The sequence below is a fragment of the Abrus precatorius genome, unplaced genomic scaffold (genome assembly GCF_003935025.1).
Source record: "Abrus precatorius isolate BTA unplaced genomic scaffold, Abrus_2018 Scaffold10, whole genome shotgun sequence".
Classification (NCBI taxonomy): domain Eukaryota; kingdom Viridiplantae; phylum Streptophyta; class Magnoliopsida; order Fabales; family Fabaceae; genus Abrus; species Abrus precatorius.
In genome coordinates this window covers 8,732,492-8,759,277 of record NW_020874292.1, presented here as the reverse complement: position 1 = coordinate 8,759,277, position 26,786 = coordinate 8,732,492, and the positions used below count along the sequence as shown (strand labels likewise).

Sequence of the window (26,786 nt, the reverse complement as noted above, 5' to 3'; positions counted from 1 at the left end):
GCACGTTTCGTTTAACTTGAGAAATCAGAAAATGTTTTTCTAGCTGTCGTTTTCATTTTTAAATAATAATAAAAATATTTTATTTTTATATAAGAAAATATTTGAAATTTGAGCATCAGCCGGTTGCCTGCATCACTTTTTAGCCTTTCATAGGAAAATCAACGGTTGGAAATTGAAGGGAGCTTGATACACCCAAACTTGGAAGGAGCATGGAATTCCTCGCCCAAAAGGATACAACCCGCGAACATTCTGAAGCAGTTTTGAGTCATACGTTGGGATGCATGATAGTTGTTGTTAACATCATCGCATGAAGATGACATTGTGGGATGTGATGCAATGCCAATGGATTAATGATTGTGGATATTGGATGGCATGAAATGCGTTGGGATTTGGGTCACGTTGTTTAACGAAAAAGCACCGTTCCGTTAGTGACTCAGCATTCGTTTTATTAAAAGAAGATATATTAAAGTTCACTAATTCTTTTAATATTTTTCATTATTTATAAATAAATATTTCAAAAGTATATATCATTTCGAAAATATAGAAAAATTCAATATATTTTTATAAGAATGGAAAATAAAAATTTAAAATCAACTAAATCTAATTCATTCTTAAAAGATTTATCCTAGTAATTAATGAAAGTATTTTAACTCATCTCTTTCTTAGAAACTTAAAATATAAATTTTACAAGACTGACAATTTATGAATAATAAAAAAATTAAATTAAATAAATTTTGATATCACATTAAAAATAGACTATGTTATGTATAATTTATATTGCAAAGTTACTTTAAGAGGGAAAATGCTCTAATCTTATATTGAAAAAGAAAAGGTTATAAGATCTGTATATTTAAATTAGTTTGAAATATAAATTTTACGGGAGACATATATTATAATGTGAAAAATTGATTTTGATAAATTAGGAAGCCTAAAAGACGTAACGGCCGTATAAAAGTTTATAATGCTATGAATGTAAAGCTTATCAGGTGACAGTTGGATGATCGACTCCTGATGCTCCAAAAGAAGATTCTTTCATCAACATCACTAACAAACACCGGCAAAGACCAAAGAGCTCGCCTCCCTCAAATAAAACGTTAAACATTATTAAGTTTTGTGGATAATAAATAATTCTATTATAAATCATCACTCAATTTAACAACAATTTATGTTAATGATCTTAAAACGAAAATTAGCGTTAGAAGGGAAATAAAATTCGTTCCTTTTTTATTTTCTTTTCAAGTTATTTTGCTATTTTGTAATTAGAAAAACAATTGCGTAATATATTGTATTTTATGAAATAGTTTTCTTTTCTCCTTATTTCGGATTATCAACTTTTAAGGTATTTGCAAAATTTAAAAGTTAGATATGCATGCGCAATGAGACAATTTTATTCAATAGTCTTCTAATTATCCATTTCTTTTAAAAAAAACTTAGTACTCAAACCGAAATTTAAGATCAAATTAGTAATTATAAAGTTTAATATGCATATATGTTTCCAGGGTGTGTTTAAATATTTAATGGTAACTAAAAAAGCGGGAAAAATATAATGAAATAAATAAATTACCATTTCGAGATTTTATGTAAACTTATGATAATACATATTAAATCAAAAGACTCCAAATTGCTGCAAAATAAATAGATATATTATATTTTATAAAAATGTACTCCATATTATTGGATTGATCACATCTAAATCAGTGAAACTTAATTAATAATATTATTTTCACTATTCTTTTTTTAATCTCATTTATCAATTAAACAGTGTTTTGCATTTTAAACTCTTCAGAAAATTTTCAATTATAATAAATAAGAATATTTAGACCTTTCATTATCATTTTTACAAAAGTTATACTCAGAAACATCTATTACTAATATTCTTTGAAATCTTAACCAGTTTAATTGATATAGGCAATTGATTAAAGTGAATTGAAACTAATATGCTTTGAATGTTAAGTAATGCACTAATAAAATAATTTAACTAACCTAAAAGTAATAAAAATTAAAGCAAATTGATGAGAGAACAAAATATATTAAAAAATTTGTAAAAAATATTCAATTATTTTATAAAATATATTTTAAATTTTTTTAATGATTTTTTGTTCTAATTATTATGACAAAAATCTCTAAAAAATTCAGTTGCATTAGATTGAGTTTAAATGTAAAATATAGGCATCTTTTAAAGCAGAAGGTTGTATATTATAAAATAAAAAAAGAAAGAAATGTGTAATTTCAACATCTCTAAAGGGAAAAAACGTAAATTTACTTATTTTTCTTATAACCTATTACTGTCATCAAGTATTTCTCTCAATAAACTTTAGGCTAAGAAAAAGAATGAATAAGCATGGCAATTAATTTTAATAATCTCAATATTTTATTTTTTTAAAAAAAATCAAGTAATACATTAGTCTTTAAAATTATAAAAATATCATATTTTGAAATTACTAAACATTAGTTATTTTAGTACCAATTGTTATAATTTTGAAGAATAAAATAACTACTATTTAATAATATTAAAGATAAAAATAATAATCATTTAATAAATTTTAAAAACAAAACAAATTATATAGCAGGACTTGATTGTTCAATAGCTTGTACAATATCTGATGATGAGGTATGGGGTTTGGGAGCACGTCAGGAAGGAAGCTTAACGATTATTGCATAACAAAAGACAAATTTTTGGTATAAGCAAAAAATCACTGTTTGTTTTTGGTCAAATAAAGAAACAAAAATTACTAACGAAATACTATCTTTTCATCATTGGGCCCAGACTGATCCAAGGTCTCATATGTGCCGTGGTATTTAAGCCCATCAGCTTATGGACCAAAATAACTTCCATAAGCTTTAGTTACAGGCGATTGGGATTGGGCCTTTTGCGTGTGTGAATATAGCAAAAATGCTTTAAGATTAGAAAAAGTATAAATTTATATCATACAATTACATATTAACAATCGATATTAAAATTTTAAAATTAAAATATACTACTCAAAATTTTATTTATTTATCTTAGTATATATTTATTAAATATAAATAATATTAATTATACACTTTTATATTTATAAACGTTTTATATATATATATATATATATATATATATATATATATATATATATATTCCCACATACATTAGAAATTATTAAAATTTTCAAATAAGAAAAATAAGTTCAGCTTAATTTTTATAAAATATATTTTATTTATTAGTATTATTATATAAAATTTATAAAAATGAGTGATTATTACTTTAAAAACAATGTCAACTAAACGTCGATTAATTGAAGTCGCTATTTGACAAAAGAAAATTTTGAAGCTATTTTTAATAAATAAATAATTAAAAAAATTTATTTTTGTAAATTATAAATTCTATATTTAAAAAAAAAATAAAAGGTGGGGATTATAGTAACTCTTATAAAATTTATTAATTTACATAATTATTATTTATAAATATTAAATTTTATTAATTTGATCGTAGGTTAAATATTTATGAGTATGTAACTTTATATTCAATTTTTATTTATATTTAAAAAATATTATACATTAAAGTAAAATTTAAGTGTGGTTGTAATTAATATTAAAAAATGTCATTTACTAATGAATTTTTGTTGGATTAACCTCTGTTAATCTATAATTTTTTAAATACAAAATTTATTTGTTAACAGAGATATTTTGATTTTTTACTAAAAAACAAATTTATTAATATAAAATATTATTATATATTATCAATAGAAAAGTATTAGTAGCTTAAGTCATTTGTTATTATCTATATTCAATATTTTTTAATTGCTTAAATTTTGTTAAACAAAAATTATATTAATAAATTTTATTTTAATATTTAATAATTAATAAATATTTCATGTCTTGAACCTATAAGAATCATCCTAATAATATTTCATATTTTAATTTATTTTTACATTTACATTAATTTTGATATTTTTATCATAACGATAACAGTGATTCAAAAAGTAATTCTAATTCTTTTACAAATATACTAATAAAGCAGAAAAAAAATTATTATTTTTAAACAACTAAAATATAACATAGTTAAAGATTTGAGATATTGAAATAACGATAATAAAAAAAATTATGATAAAAATACGATGAAATAGAATAATAATGATAAAGATAAATTAAAATTTGAAAGTGGTAGAATATAAGATTTATTTGAAAAATTTAAAATATTACTCTAAAAATGATAAAAAAAAATATCACTTAAAACTTAATACTAATATGGTATTGTTATTATAACAATAAAAATAAAAATAAAATTAAAAATAAATTTTTGTATAAAGATTAATATATAAATATTTTATTTATAAGAATTAAATTACAAAAAAGAAATTTATATAATTTTTTTTAAAAATTAAACATGTAACGTTGAATAATTATTTATCAAAGAAAACTAACATCGTTATAATATATCGTAAGGACAAAGATAAAATTAAAAATAAATTTTTATGTAAAACCTAATATATAAGTTTTTTATACGTTAAGATTAAAATACAAGAAATAATATTGTATAAAGAAAAAAATTATTTATTCTATTTTTTCTTGTAAATTATTAGGTAGCTACTTTCTTTTTATAAGTTCAAGTACTTTTTGAATTATTTTATAAAATAATAAATAAATATACACTTCATAAATAAGAAAAAAAATTTAAAAGACAAAAATTATCTTAAAAAAGTTGTTATAAAATTAATTCTTTTAACTTAGTATTAGTCTAAAGATAATAATTAATAACAAAATACTTTTAAATTTTTTTTTTATGCAAGTTACCTAGTTTAGCCATTGCACTAGTGTGAGCTACTATTTTTATTTTTTCATTTTTCTTAAAACATTAAGAGTTTTATTATGTAATATTTTAAAGATAAATTAAGTGGGCTTTTTTAGACTATATGAGTCTTATTAAATTAAACTACAATTTTATAAAATAAATAATTTAAATATATTATAGAAAAAATTAATTTTTTCGTCCTTTAATTTTAGGATAAATTTTGTTTTAATTTTTTAACTTTTTTTATTCAATTTAGTGTTCAAAATTTTGTTTTTTCCCCTCAAATTAGTCCTTTATGTTAGTTATGTTATATAACCTAGTAGAGATATCTTAGTTGGTGCTGAGATAGCTTAATACTATTTATTTAATTCAACCTAATTTTTTTTTAAAAAAAAAAATCTAGGTGACACTAATTTCCCTACTTTATTTTTCTCTCTCCTTCCTCTTCTCGTCGCAGCTCTCCTACTCTTTTCTCCTCAAACCTATCGACCCTTTCTTCCCCTCCCGCAACCCTTATTTTCCCTTCCCCTTCTGCCAACCTACTAGACATTGTTGCCTAAGTTACTATTTATTAACACATATATTGTTACTCCTCATATACTATTCTCACTCTCCTATCATTAATTCTCCTATCTATTCAACAAAACATGAAAACTCCTAACCTAAACCACAAAAAATTGCAACGTGGACAAACATAAAGTGAATTCCAATCATAGGAAAAAAAATACAAATTATTGCAGAACCAAAAATCCTTAAGTTGTAGCAACTCGTGTAAACTAAAAAAACTACCTAAATCCTTAAAAAAAAAAAACTCAAACTTTAGCACATCCATGTGCACTCACAAGCCCCAACTCATGGAAAAAGAGAACACAATCTAACAAACACACATTGCAAAGTTAAAGCAATACACTTTGAGAAGAAAAAGAACATTTTGACACCACTCCAAAAGGCCCAATAAACAAAAATAAATATTTAAAATATAAACACTAAAATCTAAGCTTAAATAAGATTAAGAATAATTTTTCTTTTCTCTCTCTCTCTCAAATTTTCAATTATTTTGTGGTTGATTTTGTGTTTTTAGTTCTTTTATGATCATAGATTAAACGAGATTAAAAATTTAAATCATTTATGATATCTGACAGTTGAATATTTTACTTCGGATAAAGAAAAGATGTTGTAAGAAGGGGAAATGAGAGTTGTGAGAGGGAGAGACAAAGCTGATAAGTTTGGGGAGAAAAGGGTGGAAAGTTGCAGCGAGAGGACGGAAAAAAAAGGAAAGAGTAAGTAGAGGAGTTAATGCCACCTAGACGCATTTTATTATCTTTAGATAATTTTTTAAACAAAAAATTTCAGATTGAATTAAATAAACAGCGTTAAGCCATCTTACCATCACCTAAAAATTCTCTGTTAAGTCATGTAATAGAGCTAATGGAAATAATTAACTTTAGAAAGAAAAATTAAAGACTAAATTGAATAAAAAAAAGTTAGAAGATGAAAATAAATTTTACTCTAAAGTTAATGGATGAAAAGACTAATTTTTTCATATATTATATAACTATTTTTAAATTTAATAAATTTTAAAAGTAAACATTATATTATATTAAATTAAACTAAAAAGAAATTAATAAATAAGACTTCAAATTAATATAAAATTAAAAAATAAACATATAATGTAAAAAAAAATTATTTAGTATGATAAAAAAAATTAATTTCTAAAATACTTTTTTTTAAAATACTCCTAAAAGTATACTCATTTAAGAATCCTTTTAAAGATAAACTTAGTAACTATTATTAAATTAAATTAAATTATATAAAATAAATAATTTATATATATATATATATTATGAATATTTTTAAATATAATAAAATCTACAAATAAATATTATAATTATAAATAATAACAATTATTTTATATTAAATAAAACTAAAAATAAATTATGAAATAAAAATTTAAATTAATATAAAATTTAAAATAAATTATAATCTTAAAAAAAAATTAGTATGATAAAAAAAGCTAATTTCTAAAATACATTTTTTTAAATACTCCTAAATTTACACTCATTTAAGAATCTTTTTAAAAAACACTCGGTCAATAATTGAAATTCACAATTTATATATAAATTATAGTTTCTTAAATATTTTTATTGTTATTTGTCGGTCAGAATTAAAGTTATAACTGATAGTATGTAACAAAATTAAATACAGGTTTTTTACTAAAATAAAAAATTTAATTTTAATTGGTAAATAATATAAAAAATACCATAAAAATTATATTTATGTTTTTTTTTCATATTTTAAAATATATAATATCATATAATTTAATACCTTAATAATAATAAATATTATAATATTTTATAAATAATTATTAATTATTGATTTCTTTAATAAATTTTATTTCAATCTCAAAGGCTGGATTTAATAATTTAAAATTAAAAACTTATTATAAAAAAATTATATAAAAATATAACAAATATTGTTTTCTTAATAAATTTTACTATAATTAATTACTAAAAATTCAATTTTAAACATTCTTGTATAACTCTTTTCAGCCAGTATCAAATCATACATGATAAAAAATTATAAATAGTAAATATTTATCATGTTATTTTATTTATGTTGCAAAAATTATTTTTTTATTATATATTTTTAAACTTAGGTTAAAAAATCTAAAATAAATTTTTAAATTTAACTTTTTATCAAAAATTTATTAATATAATAAAATATTAATTATTTATAATGAAAAAATTATTTTTTTAAAAATAATTTATTTTAAAATTATAAGTGGTGTACAGAAGAAACTTCCAAATAATAAACAATAGTAAATCGTCCAACCTCCAACCGAGCAAGGGTAACCTTTAATTGTTTGGCTTATAGTGTGGCTGGTTGCTTCATGCGTTATTAGAGTCTAAGAAACCTATATTCGCCTGTTCCTATGCCATTTGTATATGTATTTCTGTTTCTTCCCCGCCATGGCTGCCACGTTAATTCACCTCTTCGAACAACAGCTGTGCATCTCACACACTTCATTATTACAGTCAAAGATGCCTGTTTTTCCTATGCGTTTAACTTACAAATTAAAAAAATATGAAAAATAAAAGTATACTGATTAAGTGCTCCTCTCACTCTATTTAATTTGCAAGCCTTCAACAAGAGTGAAAGAGTAAGTGAGTGGAAACCAAAATGAAGCAGCAAGCAGAAGAGAAGAAAGACGCTATTGAGAAGCCAATAGCACCAATGCCTCCTCCTCCTCCCATGCTTGAAAGGAAGCCTTCACTTGATGCTGAACCCAAAACATTACTTCAGGAGGAGCTGAATTTAGCAAGGGTTTGATTTTCTTTATTTTAATGTTCTTTTTCTTTGTTATTTTCATTTTTTTTGTTCTCTCTAACACCTTCCCCTCAATTTCTCTCAATTTTTTATCTTAAAATCTTCTCCCAGGAGGCAGCCCTCAAAATCATCAACACTCACACTAAAGAAGAAGCCCTGAAAATCTTCATGAAGGTAAAATCATGATAATTATACCTTAACAATGGTTCAATTTTATAATCATCTACTTCTAAAATAAAATCATGGCTTGTTTCTCAAAAATTAAAGAAGTGAACGATTATTTTTCCAAAATAAATTTAACCAAACATGCAATACATCATAACCGATTTTTTTTGGGGGACATACACCACCGGACCGAGATCGATCCTCTTGCTTTTAAAAGTCACAAGCATGAGTAAATGAATGATTATCAGCTTTTAATATGTTAAAATTGTACTTCTGCTCAACACTTTGATGTAAAATGGAAAATGTTGAATGTTGAAAGCCAATTTGTTTACTGTCTTTTGGTGGTATTAGGGTTTGGTGCCAGTGACAAGCTCGAAGCAGGCAACCGAGGATGCTGCTGTGTCCGACTGCGATGATGAGTGAAGTATATTCCGCCGCTGGAATGTTCTGTCAAACTAAAGCTTAAGGAGTGCTTATGTTGTGTTTTATTTGGTTCAGTTGTGTTTTCTAATGAAACAGTTTGTTTACCTTCAATTTAGAATGTTATTGATCTGTACTCTGAAAATTGTGGTTGACATCTATCTATTTTAGTAAATTATAATATATGAAGCTTTTCTTCCATGGCAGCATTGAAGGCCCTCTTCATCGGCAGATAATTAATTCCATAAATGCGATAATCAATTGGAAAACGTCACCAAAGTCAAATTTCAAAAAATATTTTTTTTAATCATTTTCAAGAGAGCAATGTTGCATTAAATAAGATATTTCTAAATGCTAGTAACTCAAATTAAATTAGCGGAATTTAAATTTAACTATTAAGAGATAAATGTTAATTAAAATTTTTCAAAAGTATACAAATTAAGCATGTTTTACTGGTTAATTTAGTTATTTTTATTTTTATTTTATTTTTAAAACATGAATAATGTTATAGAGGATAAAAAATTATATATTATAATTTTCAAAAAATATAAAATTAATATAATTTAATACATTGATATTATTAAATATTATAGTTTTTAATAAAATTTTACTATGTATAATTTTTTACTTGAACAATCTTGCACAAGTTTAACAATTATTTATATTTTAAAATTTTTTATTAAATTTTAACTAATAAATAAGAAAATATTTTTAGTACTTTCCATAATAATTAATTTTATTAAAAAATTATAGAAATCATAAGATTCAATTAAAGATAACTTTAAATGTTACAATTTTTTATATAAATTTATTATTTATTAATACCTGTATCTTTTGACATCTATTAATTTTTTAATATTATTATTTAAAATTGAATTTAAAAATTTAACATTAATAAATTTTTATTGAATAAAGAATATTTATTATATTAAAATTATAAAATTATATTTAGTAATTTTTAAAATAAAAATTTATTATTAATAATTATTTAAACTCTGTTAAAGAGTTGACGTTAACATTTTTCTAAAGAAAATAGTTCATCTAATTCTTAAATAAATTAAAAATATTCATACATGATAAACATCATGTAGAAAAATAAAAAGAATTTCTACTAAAATTTTATTCTCTCTGTATATGATTCAAGATAAATATACACTGAACCCTAATGTAAACAGCTACCGAATAGATTAACTGAGATTAGAAAGACTGCAATATTGTTTATCTCCTAAACTAAAATGTGAATATTAACAAACTTATATACTATTGTTAAATTAAACTTTTAATTGTCAATTTTAACCCAACCGACAAGTGAACACATATGACATGCAAGAGACAAGTGAATTTAATGGTTCTTACATATGAAATGAACGTTTCCTTTCTTTTTTTTTTTTTACATTTTTACATATATAAGAGGTCAAAATCAAGGAAAATTTTATTGTTTTACCTGTACATTTATTAATTTGATAAAAACAATTATAAGAAGGATATTCTAAATAAAAATAAGTTGAAAAAAGTGATAATAAAACTTTATCACAACCACACACATTGAATCTGTCATGAAAGTGGAGTATATGTTTTTTATCCTCATTTTCAATATCAAAAGAACACAAAGCTAGTTTGCAACTTGTGGTTGTTTATTTGATTTTTTTTTCCATTTTATATTTTCATTAATAATTAAAAATTGACATATTATTTTATATAATTTTTAATTTTCAAATATTTATAATTTCTTTTAAAACCAATGAGGTCCTTAATTATTTTTTTGAAGTTACAATGTACTTTATCTTTTGCTCTCAACAAGAGGAAATCAACACTATCATTTTTTTAATCAAACTGTAACATATAAAAAAATAAGTAAAAGCAATGCGCTTTTTGTCCTTTGTTATGATGAGATCACAAGTTTAAATGAATTATAAATATAGAACAGACAAATCATATCAACCCAAAAAAACGCTTGAGTTTGTTTCGGTGTGTCAGATGAAATTTGACTTACATTATTATAATTCTGTGTTTACAGATAATTGAAAATAGCAGTTTAATTACTTACATAGACAAATTGGTGGACCTACAAAAATCCTTTGTTTCTTTATGATGCTGAAGTTGGCATAACCAAAAACATACATGTAAGTATAACGTGAGCAACACTGGCTTGATTGCGTGAGGCTTCAACAGCTAAGCTTTGAGTTATCTGATCGACACAACAAGGCACTTCAAAAGACAAGGTGCGCCAATAAGACACCATAAATGACGGTTTCTTTTGACTTCAGACGCAAGTGTGTTTTTCTGTGTTTACCGAGGAGAGGAGTCTACATGTCTTTGCCTCACATTATTTGCTTCACTCTCGTCTGTGCGAAACTTTCGAGGTTCTTTAAAATGTACTTGTTCAACTTCTAGAAAGTAAAAACTGTACTGTACAAAGAAAAATATTGATACCAGTCTTTATGTTAACAAATATTTTTAATAAAAATCTAAAATTTAATTAAAGTGTATTAACTGTATAATTTTTTATAAGATTATTCAATTATAAATTATTAGATCAGTTAAAATAATCAAATTTTATAAGAATTAATTTTAAAAATAATTTTTTATATTAACCATATTTTCAAATTAAATTAAATTTTTTTATAACTTTGTATGCAGAAAATCAACTTTTAAGACTGGCGGTTAACAAAATAAAATAAAAATTTATAACAAGAGATAGTTACACAGGTAATATGGCCCATTTTTACATACTACATTGCTGCCCAGCTTTAACGTTCACATTGACCCAGGGCTCCAGTGAAACCGCTATTTCATGTGCATATAGAACCTGCTAGGACCGGTTTCAAGTTGAAGTTGAAGTTGAAGTATGCAAAATGAGTAGATAGAAGAAAAGAGAGACAGATCAGAGATATAATTAATTTATGCATAAAATGTTTGCTTCCTTAACCAAGCTATCTAGCACAATATATATATGCATGGTTTCCCTTCCTAGTTCATACATAGATCTCTATTTATAGCATCATTGTCTTAACACTTTCTCCCTCAGAAAATTATAAACCTTTACCATAAGAAGAAAAAATTCATCAATGGCAATGAGCAGAAGACCAGCAAGATTTAAAAGGCCAGCTTTCATGCAGACCAAAGAAGTAAGTCAAGAAAAGCTGGAATTGCTTAGGGTAAGGGTCTGAATTGTGATAAAGTTTGATATCAATTGTTTCTTTTCTTTATGTTACCTACATTGGTACTTTTATTTTCCTTTATTCATGTAAATTGTAGGATGCTGCTGCTCGTGTTTACATTAACGAGCAAAATCCTTCCGACAAATCCATGGTAAATGTTTAGATATCAGTAAAGATAAATGATTTTATTTGAGCAATTCATTTTAAACTATTGGTTGATTTTTCCAATTGTTTGAATATGGTTTCAGGAAGCAAGAACGGTTGCTGCTGGATGTGCAAAAGCAAAGGAGGAGAAAGCAGATTTTGACAAGGGAATACAGTTGCTCGCAGCAGCTGCCAATGAAATCACTAATCAGACGAAAAAGGAAAAAAGTGAGGAAGTTGGTGTTGGGAAAAAGCACCCTCAGATATCAATGTGAATTTGCCAATAAAATTAATTTGTAGCCAAAAAATGCTAGCTTGAGGGTCCTTTAGGCTGGTGTACTTTAAATATCTCTCCGTGTAATACTCCTGCATTTTGTCTCACCCAATAAAGTAAAAACTGTACTTGATTTCTTTCTCACTTTGAGTTCGGCTCTTCTTAAACAAACAAACAATGTATAGTATTTAATACGGTTGATTATTTATTAATTGATTTCTGTATATAAGAAAAAATAAAACTAAATGAAATACAAGAGATATCTTAACCCATACACAAGATTTCACAAAGTATTCATAGTTTTTACACATTCAAAAACAGAAAAATGAAAACTCATCATTCTAACTCTTAACTAAGCTGAGAATCTTAAATTTATCACCTCCATATATAGCATGATATATATATTAACAGATTCATTTTTTCAAATGACATTATTTCTGTGTAATTATAAAGACCTTACAAATCTAGCCTCTTTGACCTTCTTCTTTCTTAGTAAGCTTTTATATCTAGAAAAAGTAATCCCCCAATTGAAACATTCCTGCCATAATTCTGAAAACTTCTGCATTTCATCATTCTGAGTTTAATTAATCGTATTGTATAATGTTGGAGTCGTAAAACAAATCTCTAAATCAGCTTTGATGCGATAAGACTCATGATTATTCAATAATTTTTGCTAATCTTAGTCTGAGTTTACATATTTTTTTAGTGTTATTTATTAACTAAAATTTAATTTTTATTTTAATAAAAAAATTTAATGTTATTGCAGATTATCAAAATAAAAATTTAATTTTGATTAACTATATAATAGTAACAACGTATAAAGAATTATACCATTTTGTACTTCTAAAAAATACAACAATATGTAACCGGAAAGACTGACATTTTGCTGTGTTTCTGCGTTTAGATGTTTTAACTTAGGTAATAACATATACCACTTTTTATATAATCTTGATTCTATTTTTTTCACATTCTGCCTTTCACATTTATCTTATACTTTTATATTTCTTTTTCTTTTCTTATTATAGGATTTATTACTTCTATTATTTTTTATTATTTTATCCCTCTCTTCCTTTTAAAATCTTTATTCTTTTTGTCATCATATATATAAATGAATATGATAATTAATAGTTTGTCATAAATTATTTTAAATTTGCATTTATAATACCTACGTTTTTCCCGGGACAAAAAAAATTTAAAACTTCTAGGCTGTCTCTTCTAATTAGTGAAGAGACCTCACACAGTTTAATGAAGGACTGTATTTAAAAATATATATACAATATATTTAAGTTTATTCATCATAAAATTACTTAAACAAAGTTCATATATATATATATAAAACTTTTAACAAATTATTTAGGTTTTGTTTATAAAAAAATTTATATATATCTACAGAGGTTTTTGTATAAAAAAATTTAGTATACAAAATCAACAAATTTTTTTATAAGTGAAAGATAACTTATATTTTTTATGTTTTTTAAAAGTTTTTTATTTAACTTATTTAAAATTTGAAGAGTTTATGAAAGAAAATTTATTTATTATTTATATTATTATTTTTTCTTTTATAAGAATTTCTTTATGAGTTAATCCAAATAGGCCTTAGTTTATTTTAATAAATTAATAACGCTTATTTAAAACAAGGTTAGCCTAATACAGTGGTTAGGCCAACACTCCACCTTTGTTTCACCCCACAAATCCAGTAACTAGCATCTATGCACACACCCAGATGCTGCTACAGCAATTCAGCCACCGCGCACCAACACGCATTTCAAACCATCATGTAGCAACTGGAACTAGCATCTATCTCCACTCACCATTCACCATCAATTCCACAATTTCTATCTCTACCATTGACACATCTATGCCCTCCACTGCTGCTGCCAGTAACCTCAACTTGACCACCCCTCAGCTCTCATAATTACATCCAAAAAGATAAATGAAGTACTTATGACATAAATTGTGATTTGGTAGTAAATTTTTATTAGCTAAACATTTAATCAACTTCCTCGTTTAAATGTGTCCTTAGTCACTTATAAATGGCATATTAATGAAATATTTTCTTTTTTTTTCTTTAATTATTGATGCATAAAATCCTAGTTTATTTACGGGAAAAGAGCTTTGATCAACCATATTCAAAAATGTCGTATGCACAATGTTTAGACATTCATAACTCTTTTTTTAGGTAAAATCTTATATTCTTGTAAGATTCTATTGCTAATGTGATTTTGGAGTACTCAGCTGATACAATTGTACCTACAGGTTCCCAAGCAATCATCTTCTCAATTAATCTTAGAATCACGAGTTTGCGATGATTAATTTCAATATGTATATGAGCTATCGTGTGAAAACCATATACATTTGAATTGGAATCACTAATAGCTTCCGATGTAATTGTTGTTGGCATAAGCGATAATGGAAATATATATGTAATATATGCTCAACAATTTTAAAATAGCAAAATAAAATTCTATAAAAATCATCAATTATGACTATGCGGGAGAAAAGATGCATTTTTACATAAACTAGGTAATATCACTCTTGCATTACATTAATTCGAGAAGTAGTGAATGAAAACAGAAATTAATAATGTATATTTGAACTAAAACCGCTGGCTGTTTTAGAGTGCAAGCAGCTATCATTAGCCAAGGGTAGGGATGAGAGGTGTTTTTTCCTTTTTCTTGAAAATGTAATTGATGGTGACCTAAGCACTGATGTAAACTTGAGAAATTGAAGAACAAAACAAGATGCTGTAAACGACGAGGAGAATATGCTCACGTTTGAGACATGAAATTTTTTTCCCATATCCTTAAGAGTGCCGTTCTTTTTTTTCAACAGAGAGATGAAAAAGATAAGTTCTGTACTTACAGGTTGGAAAGTTTTGAAAGAATTCTTAGTCTCATGCCCACCTCAACCTTACATTAGTCACATTTCAAGGTTTTTATTTTTCTTATTCAAAATGACGAATTGAAATTTATGATCTGATATAAAATATTCAATCTTTATTTTTTGTTCATATTTTAATTGTTATACTCACTTTATTTCTTTCAATTAATTCTTTTCTTTTATTATGATATTCCGAATCTCACTTTGAGATTTATTTTACTCTATAAAATAAATAACACTATTTTAAGAGGACTAACAATTAATTAAGACATTATACTTAAAATAATATTAATTTTATTTAATGTTTTATGACAAAATCTGATTAATTTATTTAAGATGAGATTATTTTTCTCATGAGATAACTCAGACAAACTTCTTTCATTTAAGGAAGAAGAAGTTTTAATCCAAACTATTCAAATTAATTTTTTACCATCTTTAGGGATTCTTACACGCACTTCTAATAAATAGGAAAAGCGCATAGCCCAAGACACACCGCTTGCAAGTAGCTATTACACTCGGTTGTCATGGCCTACAACAACCATCCTCCTCCTCTCGGAAGGCAAAACTCCCTTCCTCCTCAGCCTAGAACTCCCGACCGGAAACAGAACCGTCCCAGAAGGGTATCTGCATGCGCTACAGTTGATTGATTTTTCTTTTAAATTTTGTTGTTCGTATCTTAATTTTAACATTGTTATATTTGGGTAATTCATTTACATATCTGGTTCTATACATACACTTCTTATACTCATTTCGTATTACCCTCTATGTAGGATGATATTGAGACGGATTCTGAAGAGGAGTATGTTTCTCCTCTTGCTGTTGCTGTAAGTGCTGCGATCTGTTTTTCTGTCTATTTATCTGTAAATGTACGCTTTTTCATGCTTCATTTTGATACATTTACTTACACATTATTAGGCTGCAACGGAGGTGCACCACGGTGAGGAAAATGTTCTGAATGTTAACCCTGTAGGTGTTTCGATGAACAACCATTTATTTTTATTTTATTTTGAAGAGTCTAATCAGAATCTAAGAAAAAAAAAATGAATTTTGGCCTTTTTTCTACCCGTTGGTTAGGGATTTTCCCGTTTGTTTAATGGTTCTTGCAGGAAGAAGAGAAGCCTGGCGAAGCTGAAGGTCTGAACTCAAAGAAAGAAGTTAAAAAGTCCTAATGAGAGTGTAGGAAGCTACCAATGTGAGATGCTAGAATGCAGCTGCTGTTAATATGGATTTGCATTTTGCACACCGAATAGTTTGAATTCACCATGTAAATGGCTTTAGGATTGGCCTATGTTACTAAATAAAACTTTCATTTCTAATTAATGAACTGTGAATTTTCCAGGCAAGCTAATCGATGGAATGATGAATCAGTACCGATGATCTTAAATAATTATTAGCTTTAATGTTTCGTAGATAAATGTTGCATATCTGAAAGCTACAAACACCAAAATAAGTAATTATTTGGATTTACTGAACAAAATTGTCTCCCGTAATATGTTGATTTTTTCCCTAGGTTTTCAAGATCCTTTGCATGTGAAAGTAAATGTTTCTGTAAGATATTGGGGTTCCAAACACTCTTTAATTAATTAATAAAATTAAAAGAATTTTGCTAACCTTAATTCAGAAGTAGTAAACTTTTATTAAAAAAATATATATTCGTTACCAGAAGAAAAAAAAGAAAGATTTTTCAGCAGTTAATTTTGCATCACGGGGAGTTTAAACCCTTGCTGTATGTACCTCTTACCTGCAGTTACTCCTTTCCTCAGAGACGTGGGTCACAAATGTGTTGTCTACAGTTAAGTTAAAGAGAAAATTACCATTACTCCAAATTAACTGCACAAAATTTTGCCCAGTACCAATAATTTAAGCAACAAGTTATTGATTTTATTTTTCTTTTCAAATCTATGGACTTAATCAATTTATGCATTATACATATTATATATTTGCTAAAAGTATGTGAATTTATCAGAAAAAAAAAGTATGTGAATTTGTTAATAAATAATTTTAAGAATAAATACATTTAAATAATAATAATAATTGATATTTTAAACTAAAATTTAGTCACACAACTCAACTCGTTAAATACATCCAATATTATAAATGTAGAGCTTAAAACAGTAAAATGTAACTACTACCATAGTTTTATACCTACAAATGTTGATAGAGTTTAAAATGTAAAATGAACCACTATGAAATTCTTATATATAGTAGCTATATATATTTTGAAATCTAAAAATTAAGTGAATACATTTAAGAACATTACAAATGTAAATAGAGCTTAATAAAATAACAAAGCACTGACCAACACCAGCTCAGTACATTATAGTATTTTTAATGTCTATAGATGATCATAATCTTTAAATGAATTAGTTTTCATGATCAAAATTTGTTAAAAGAATGATGGATCACATTAGTTGGATGTCTCTTCCTTAATTAGATGTTTAAAATATTATAAAATAAATTTAGAATCATGAAAATTATATTATAAAATATATATTTTCATGTTATAAATAATATCAAGGAAGTTTGAAACATAATAAATTTTAGAGGTAGTTGATCTTGAAAGTTTTGCATAAAAAAACTCATTATTGCATCAAAATTTTTATATGTTCCTCTATTTTTGTCTTCAAGCAACAACTTGATTGTCCAACTATTTATTAGAAGAGAAGATGTTATTCCACTGTACAAATAAGAGGGATGTCCGAACACTTTGAGATGGGAAAAAGACTCATTCCAAACACTCAAACACAGCCACAAATCTTCTTGAATTCCTAGAATATGAGCCAAAGAATCTTGAGTTAATATGTCTAGCAAAATGGTAGTACTTGCTTCATATGTTTGAATTTTTTCCTTAAAAAATAAAGCAAAGTAACATTAACTTCTTACGATAGAAATCTAAAAACAAAGTGTAAGGAAATATTATTTTTAAATAAATATATTTTTCTTAAAATTATAACTTATACGAACATGTTGTCTTAAGTAAATCAAACAAATTTAGGTGTAATTGTTATAATAATTCAAGATTCTTAAATTAATATTAATAAATATTTTATTAATAAAAAAATTATTTTATAGAAAGAAATATGCCTAAAGTAAAGTTATTGATGGTGTATGTTAATCCAAATAAAAAAGGGATAGCATCTAGTGTAAATGCAAGTATTACGTTAACATGAAAGAATATCAAAGAAGAACATACTATCATTAAAACTGCCAAACAGTAAAGTATCCTTTTTTTTTTAAAAGAAAAACAAATCAAATATTAAAACCATATATTAAAAACCTCATTTTTGGACCCTAAACTTATTTTCTCGAGCTTCATCATTTACAAAATCACAATTTGCATATTTATTTACTGTCATACATACTTCTTTCTTACTAATTTAACAATTACACTCTAAGTTACTATTTTTGTTTTCTTTCGTGCAAAATTCTTGGATCCATACGTATAAGAGATTGTCTGCTTTTTCTTATTATTTTTAAATTATAGATATAAAAATTCATCTTTAATATTACTGATAGAAAAATAATTCTATAAATTATAAATAAAAAAATTTATTTGTAATATTAGAGACAATTTATTCAATTTATAATTTACAAATGAATTTAAAATTTGTTTGTATTCATTTATTGATCAAAAAATTGTAGACAATTCTAACACATATATATTAATATAATCAGTTGGTAATTTTTTCAAAATTTGCCTATTATTTACGTATTTTTTAATAATGATTTTGCTAATCAATATGTTTATGGTGAAAATTATAACTGGTAAACAAATAAATTTAAGAATAATTTGAGATTGAATTATATATTCTCTTTTGAATTCTTTTAAAATATGTTCTTAATGCAATAGTAAAATCAACATTGTAAAGTAAGTAATTAAAACAGAAGTAAGAGGATAATAGAGTAATACTAAATTGAACATAAAAGATTATAAAAAATAAATTGAAAGTGGATTGAATTGTAGAAAATAAAATGCAAAAATGTAGACGTATGACTTTTGCTAAGCACAACTAGAATTTTCTGGTTGCCAACGTCTAGCTCAATGCAAAATTTCAGCGTGTAAAAAATTTAGGTATTAGTGGCTGGTGCAAAAAGTTGTCCCCTTAACTTAGTATTATTTAAAGGAAGATGAACCATAACCACTCTCCTCTTTTCACAAGCACTTTTTGGTAACTACCTTCTGTATCATGTCTTCTCCATACCCGTTGTCGTCCACGATCATTTTTTCATATTTTTGACCTTCAACTGGTAGTAACTGTTGTTAACTTCTAGTTTGGTAGTCGCTTCAAACCTTATAAATTTTTTTTTTACATGTTTCTTTACCTTTTGAGTTCCACCCTATCTCTTGAATTTAAAATATTTTTCCTTGTCAATTTCTGTTTTAACAAGTTTTAAGAAAAATCCGTGAGCTCTACCCTATCTCTTGGATTTTGAATAATTTTCTTTGTCAATTTTTATTTTGAGAAGTTTTAAGAAAATCCGTCGAAAACTATCTTTTTCAACTGGTTCTAGATGTTTTTGGACTCAAAAATCTCTAAAAAGTCCTTAAAATGCAACTCTCTTTTTGACAAAAAATAATGCTCTTCTTCTAACCCTTCAAAATTTCTCAAAATATCCTCTATTCTTTCAACCAAACTTGAAGTCTTCCTAAGAACTCTGAAAACTTCTCGAAATGTGATTCTCTTTTTGACATAAAAATGAAGCTCTCCTACCAATCTTTGTATAAATATGTTGAAGAGTAGATCTTTCGACAAGTTCTCTAAGACTTAGAATTTTTCACTTCACAAGCCCACAACTCGTCAAGATGTAGAAACTTAGGGTTTTCTTTTATTTTAATCGAAAGATGTGTCCATACCATCGATCTTCAAGGTGTATTTCTCTTCAAAAAGACAGTCAATTTCTTACCACGAAAGCCTGGTAATGACTTTTGTAACTTAGTAAAATTTTCTTTTTCCTAAACACAGTGATAGAAAAAAAAATTATAAGTCTCGTTAAGAATAAAATTCATTATTCATACCTTAGTAGTGATTTTATTGGTGATTTTGCTATCTTAGTATAACACGGCTATTTTTGTCTGCGACATTTATTGGCAGGTATCTGGCAAGCAGGTTGGATAAGTAGTTTTAATTAGGTGTGTATATAACTTGATATTTTACTATTCAGTACCATTAGATTATCGGTGTAGCACTGCAATTGATATGAGAGGGGGAGAAAAATGAGCCAAACAACATAAATAATTCAAAACAACCACAAATTTGAGCAATGGAAATTAATTTGAAAAAACAAAAAAATTGTATGTAACATGTGCGTGGGTGCAAGTACTAGAAACGATGAAAATGAAACTCACTCCACAGGTGAAAGAAAAGTTTGGAGAGAAAGTACAAATCTAGAAAAGAACTAAAGAGGGATGAGAAGTGTGAGTGAGTGAGAGGAGTGAATGGTTGTTGAATGTGCAAAGAAAAGGGAGACAGGGCTCTTGTGCAGAGGAAAAGAGAATGTTAGGTGCAATGCATTCCCACTTTGCTGGTTGTTTTATAGAGACAAGGCTTGCATTTTTCTGGTTAGATCGAATATAAAAAAAAATTGATTTAAAACCAAGCTCATATATCCATTATAAACAGAATTTTTTAAAATTTTCATTCAATGTTCCAACTCATGCACAATTTTGTTCTTTTCAGTCATTGCGGGGGTTTGGTCTAATTGTTCAAGAATGTCCACTCCTAAATAGTCTCTATTTATTTGTTTTGGTAGTATTTAATAAGCTTATCTCTATTATTTGTGGCATCATCCCTTTTTGCTATCATTCTTTCCTATGCTCTTTCCATTTCACAAAGTGCATAGGCATATTTAGGATAGAAAGAGAAAAAGTAATATAGAAAAATTTTATGAACTGTTAAAAGCATTGCAAATAATCAGATTTTCTTTACGATTTCATGAACTATCACGACACCAACAATGAGCTTTTGAAGCGCTAACTTAAACATCGGTTAATAAGAACTACTTTGTATTTATATATTTAGAGAACGGTTAAGAGCGGTTCTCTATTAACCACTCTCTAAAGTACAAATTAGAGAGCGGTTAATAGAGAACTGCTCTCTAATCTTATTCTTGGAGAGCAGTTAATAAAAAATCGCTCTCTAATGTTATTAAAGTTATTTATAAATGAACACGCTCAACGCATTTGTTCTTCTTAGCTAACAAAGCTGGTCTCTTTCACTGTAAGTTTCTTCTTTGTTCTCTTATGTTTTCTTCATCTTCTCTGTTAGCCTGCTTTCTTTGTCTTCTCTCGCTAACAAATTAATTTTTTTTCCATCTGTAGATACATCTTCATTCTGTGTTAGTTTGCTCTTTTCATATTCTTTACGCTAATTTTTTCACATCTGTAGGTATTTCTTTCTTCTTCTTTTTATTAACGGTGAATCATCCATTCTCTCTTTCTTTCTTTTTCTCTCTATTAATGTTAAAAATTATCCTATTAATTTGTTCTCTCTTTTTTCTCTGCTTACTTGTGTTTGGTTCATGCAGATGTGGACTGTTTGGTTAACACCAAATATATAAATTCAAGATTCAATTTTGATTTGTCATAAAAATGAAGAAAACTCAAAGAAAATCAATTCCAAATTTTAATTTAAACGTAATAATAAATTTTTATTTTGCAACAAAAAACTCAAAAAGAAATCAATTTCAAATTTTAGATTCGCGTTCTACATTTATACTTTAGAGAGCGGTTCAACGTAGAACTGTTCTCTATTCTTACACCTATATTTTCGAGAGCGGTTCCAGAGCGCTTGTTTAACCACTCTCTTAAATATAATAAATCAGATAGCGCAAGATTTTAGAACAGTTCTAAACGCTCTCTAATTCAAAATAAAATCGCTTTCAGATCTCTATTTGGGCGTAGTGTATTGTAAATAAATTGTGACTATCTTATTGTCTAGTAGTGATTTATCACATTAAAATTATTAAATATAATAAATATTTTTTAATAAAAATTATTACTTTTAAATGCTTAAATTTAATTTTAAGAAATAAGATTATCATTTTTGAAATATAAATTAGAAAAGAGACACTTAAGGATATGATCCAAAGACTCGTACACTTTTTCCATGCATTGTAATCAATTTCATTAAGAAGAAGAGTAGACTTATGAGTATTTTTTATTAACTATTTAATTTTTGAATGATGATATAAAGATTAGTGGTTTAATAACATATGAGGTTTAATAAACGATTATGATCTATATCTATTTTTACCAAAATTATTGTAATTACTTGGTTAACTTTTTTATTTCAGATAAGATACGATAAGATATATAATATAATAAAAGAAGAAAAATAAAGTATATCGTAATCCTACTCAATCCAACGTTTAATGCATGCAAATAGGTTATATTATAAATATAAACGATAAACAAATGGTAAAATTACCTTTAATAAAAGAGGTTGTGAAGGTAGCCATATTAGTAATTACAATGGAAACGATGATGATAATGTCGATCTATGAGGCAACGACCTAGTTGGTATCGTTCCAATTGGTTGCTTATGAACAACCTAAAACTCTTGTGTGTTTTTAAATAATAACTCTTTCTTTGGACATTTTAAACTACCCTTTGATATAAAGCATCAAATGGATCAATTATACGAGTTGGACATCAAATAACCAGATGGAATTGCCTTCGATGGGGAAACCATTTTCCCAAATGACAAATTATTATAGCAATTAGGTATAGACTCTGTGAAGTAATTGCGAGAAAGGTCTAAGATATTGATATTCCTTAACTGACATATTTGATTAGAGAGTTGGCCATACAATTGATTACCTGCCAATAAAATAAATTGCAAAGATTTAAAGCCCATAAATGCTCTCTGGAATAGTTCCATTAAATTTGTTATCACTCAAATCCATGCCTTATGTTAGTTGTTTACCATTGTTTTCGTTATGCTGCCAGTAAGACTATTTCCTTGCAAGAAGATGTAATTTGGCATTTTGATGCAGGAGTGTAGTGCACCAGATAACTTATTGTGAGATAAGTCTAAAATGCCAAGCTCAGGATAGCACATTTCTTTTGTTATTGCACCTTCAAAGTTGGTTCCTTGCTGCTGTGTTAAAAGAGGAATCCCAAGTTTTCCAAACACCCACTCAAAAGTGTTCCATTGAGATGATTATTATCCATCAGCAAATACACTAATGAGACACATCTATTAAGAATGTGCTCAGGTACTTTGCCAAAAACATTATTGCTCCCCAGAAACAATCCTCTCAAGCTTGACATCCTTCCAATTGAAGCAGGAATATGACCATCAAACATATTGAGACATCAAAATGCTCTAACTGTGGGAAGAAAAATCCTATGATATTAGGGAGCTCATCTTGGATCTGATTATTTGATAAGTTCAACTCGTACAATTGATCCTTGATGTTTTAGATCTAAGGGCAGTTTAATTTGACAGGTCAAAGAAATAGTTATTATTTTAAAACACAGCCTTTAGTCTTGGGTTGTTCATAAGCAACCAATTGGGAAACATACCAACAAGGTTGTTGCCCGATAGATCAACATATCTCAAGTTAGTTTGCATATATTACATGTCTTTTTCTTTACCCTTCTCAACATTGATAGGTTAATCAAATATTACATGTCATTTTTTTCTTAACCAGACTATTTTCTCAATATCAATATCAATATTCCTTGCTTATATCTCTCTCAGCTTTGTCACCCAAAATTCTGTTCCATATTTCTTGATCAATCACTGTAAATTGACAACTCTATTAATGCCCCTTTCGTGTTTTGAACTAGAACAATCTCTTAATTTCTTAGAACAAATCTAAAGTTAAAGGGTATGGGATCCTTGTGTATATTTTGAATAGCAACTTGCTTAACCCTATGTTATCCCTCTCTTTGTCATGATTGTTAACAAATACAAATTGAAGGGTAGCATCAGGAGTATTAATTTGGGGGGGGGGAATAAGGTGCAATGCCAGGGTAATAGTAGTTAATCTTATCAAAGACTCATTGCAGGTTATGATAATACTTATGCTCATAATAACACCATTTAGTCATTTAGGTGAAAATTAATCCTATATTCCGGGACTCATCAGTCATCTCTTTGTGTCAATCTTTATTTTTTTCTTTAAATATAATTTGACTTGTCACTTAAACATTTTAACTCAACTAAGAATACTTATACTAACTAAGAACAATACTTAAAACTGATACTTTGGGAATCAAAATGCATGCTCATTCCCAGTTGCTTGGTTTGGATTGTCTAATCTACCAATACTACTCTTTAGTAAACTGCTTGAAGATTAAAAGAGAGTAAAGTATAGGCTTGTTTTAAGTTATAAAGACCCCTCTGCACTTAGATGTGTTTATTAGAAACAAATGCTACTGAAGTTAGCATGTAGTCTTCATTCCGGAAACAAAGGGGAGATCTGTAATTCTTTTACTTGTTTTAATTTCTACAACTTTAAAAAAATAAAATTGATTTTTAATTACTGTTAAATGATGAAGTGAATAATTGTAATATTATCATGTCAATTAAGTATTGCTCGTCAGTTTTTGCTTTACCTTATTATATCAAATATTTCCTAGCTCACATTGAACATATTTTGAGAGATTAAAAATATATTTATATATATATATATATGATCATTTAAATCTTAGTAAATATTTAAAGAATTCAATATAAAAATATTAAATACAAGAATTTATACAAAAGAAAAATATGCTTAATTAAAAGGAAAATAAAAAAACTTCCCATGTGATCACAACAAATAAATGTCAAAATTAATCATTCATATCACTAAATTTTGTTTAGATTTTTTCAAACAAAATATATCGAAGAAACTGAAGGAGGGCATCATTCTAACATTGGGCCACCAGCCCACTTTTACCAAGGATGGAATTTTAATAACTTAACTTTTCAAACTATTTTGTTGAACAAAAAAAAATCAAATTATTTTTAAAGTTTTTTGAAAAAGATTATGTATTAACGATTTTGGTAGGGTTTCTTTTTATCGGCATGAATTTAATTTAATGAAAATAAAACTATTTGTGTAGATATAGTAATTTTATATTAATAATACAATGCATCATCCTAATACAAATGGATAATTTTGTTGGTATAAGAAATTAATATAGACCCCTAGCGCATCATGTTAAAGTATGATACATATTATATTGTTAGTTTAAATTCATAATATTTATATTTGTGGTGGAATTTTTATTAGAAAATATTCATATCAACTAAACATTAGTATATGATATTATTTTTATGGTAGTGTTAGATAGCATTTAACCCAATACTTGTTTGGTTTTCCATTTTTTAAAAGGAAAAATTAAGATGATTATAATTTTAGAAAAAAAATTAACAATAAAAGAATTAGAAAAGGAAGTACAACTTACTATGCAAAATAGAAACAGCAAAAAGCCCATAAATCAGTCTCTGTAAGACATATTTCTTTTGCTAATCCATCAACAAAATTGATCACATATTCTTGCACAAGTGTTGTGGTCAAACAATAGCTTCTAACTTTTACGCTTAACCCATCATAACTGCTAGGAAAATATAGCAATTTCCATGGCCTATAATATTGTTTTTATATACCCAAAACACTTTTACTGTACTATAAAGTTGTGCATACCAAAATCATCCGCATGGTATCTTGCATTTCAGCTTCGTGTGCCCAACAAAAAACGACAGGCTTAGAAGAAACAACCAAAATTTGGACTTACCGTTGTTCCTTTCCATATCGCTAAAGCCTCTAAATTTTTCAACATTTGTTGACATAGGGATTCAACAGACAAAGAAATCCCCTTACCATAGTTAGCTTCCAACATTAGGCTTTTTTTTTTTTTTTTGAAATTATAAAAATACAGATTTTTTTTATGAAAATACAAAAATATAAATATATTTTTTAAAATCGTCAACGATGACTTTTGGTCAAAAATCATCCATATAAACTTTTATTTTAAAAATTATCATTGACTAGTTTTAAATTTTAAATTTTTAATAATTTAAAAAAAATATTATTGGTAATTTTTAAAACTTCACTTCTTTTTTCTTCTTTTATCTCTGAATTTTTGTACCAGGATAATTTTTAAACTTTATATTTTCATAATTTTTTAAAAGGTATTATATTTCAATACATACTATTTTTAAATCCCATATATAAAAAAAATAACCCTCCATCGCTAGGAATTCCAAAATGATTATGCCATTAAGTAAGATGTTCCACCATTTTTTTATTAATTAAATTTTACTTCGTTTCTTTAACAAACACTTAATTTAGGAGTGTTTCGTGTTACAAAATATTTTCAAGCAAAAAGTCTTAATCCGTCAAACCGAGTATCAACCTATGTCAATGACACATCTTTTTAATATAACGAGGACGTTTAATTAAATGCAAATAAAGTCTGTTTGTTTCCTTTTTAAATATAATTAGTCTGTGGGTGGATTATGGGTAACCCAACGTCTAAATTGAATACTTATCATTCTTAAACTGTCTCAAATTTATATTGGCAAACCTTACAAATTCAAAATTATGGTAATCTCAGCTAATTGTATTTCCACTTAGCTTCTCCATATTTCTTTATAGCTGTTTCACTCCCTGAATAAAATTCTAAAAGAAAATGGAAAATTTGCAGTTTTAT

The 26,786-nt window shown here is 26.2% G+C and overlaps 1 protein-coding gene across 1 annotated transcript; it reads left to right on the top strand.

The window, feature by feature from the left end:
- Nucleotides 1–7,945: 7,945 nt before the first annotated feature.
- LOC113850914 lies at nucleotides 7,946–8,680 on the top strand. Its single transcript, XM_027481432.1, has 3 exons — nucleotides 7,946–8,089; nucleotides 8,204–8,266; nucleotides 8,609–8,680. Exons 1-3 carry the CDS (start codon nucleotides 7,946–7,948, stop codon nucleotides 8,678–8,680), a joined length of 279 nt encoding a protein of 92 aa, XP_027337233.1.
- The last annotated feature ends 18,106 nt before the right edge of the window (nucleotides 8,681–26,786 follow it).

Coding starts and splice junctions, on each gene's coding strand:
- LOC113850914 (XM_027481432.1), top strand. CDS start 7,946: ATGAAGCAGCAAGCAGAAGAGAAGAAAGACGCTATTGAGAAGCCAATA. Junction 8,090..8,203: donor AGGAGCTGAATTTAGCAAGG/GTTTGATTTTCT, acceptor ATCTTCTCCCAG/GAGGCAGCCCTCAAAATCAT. Junction 8,267..8,608: donor CCCTGAAAATCTTCATGAAG/GTAAAATCATGA, acceptor TGGTGGTATTAG/GGTTTGGTGCCAGTGACAAG.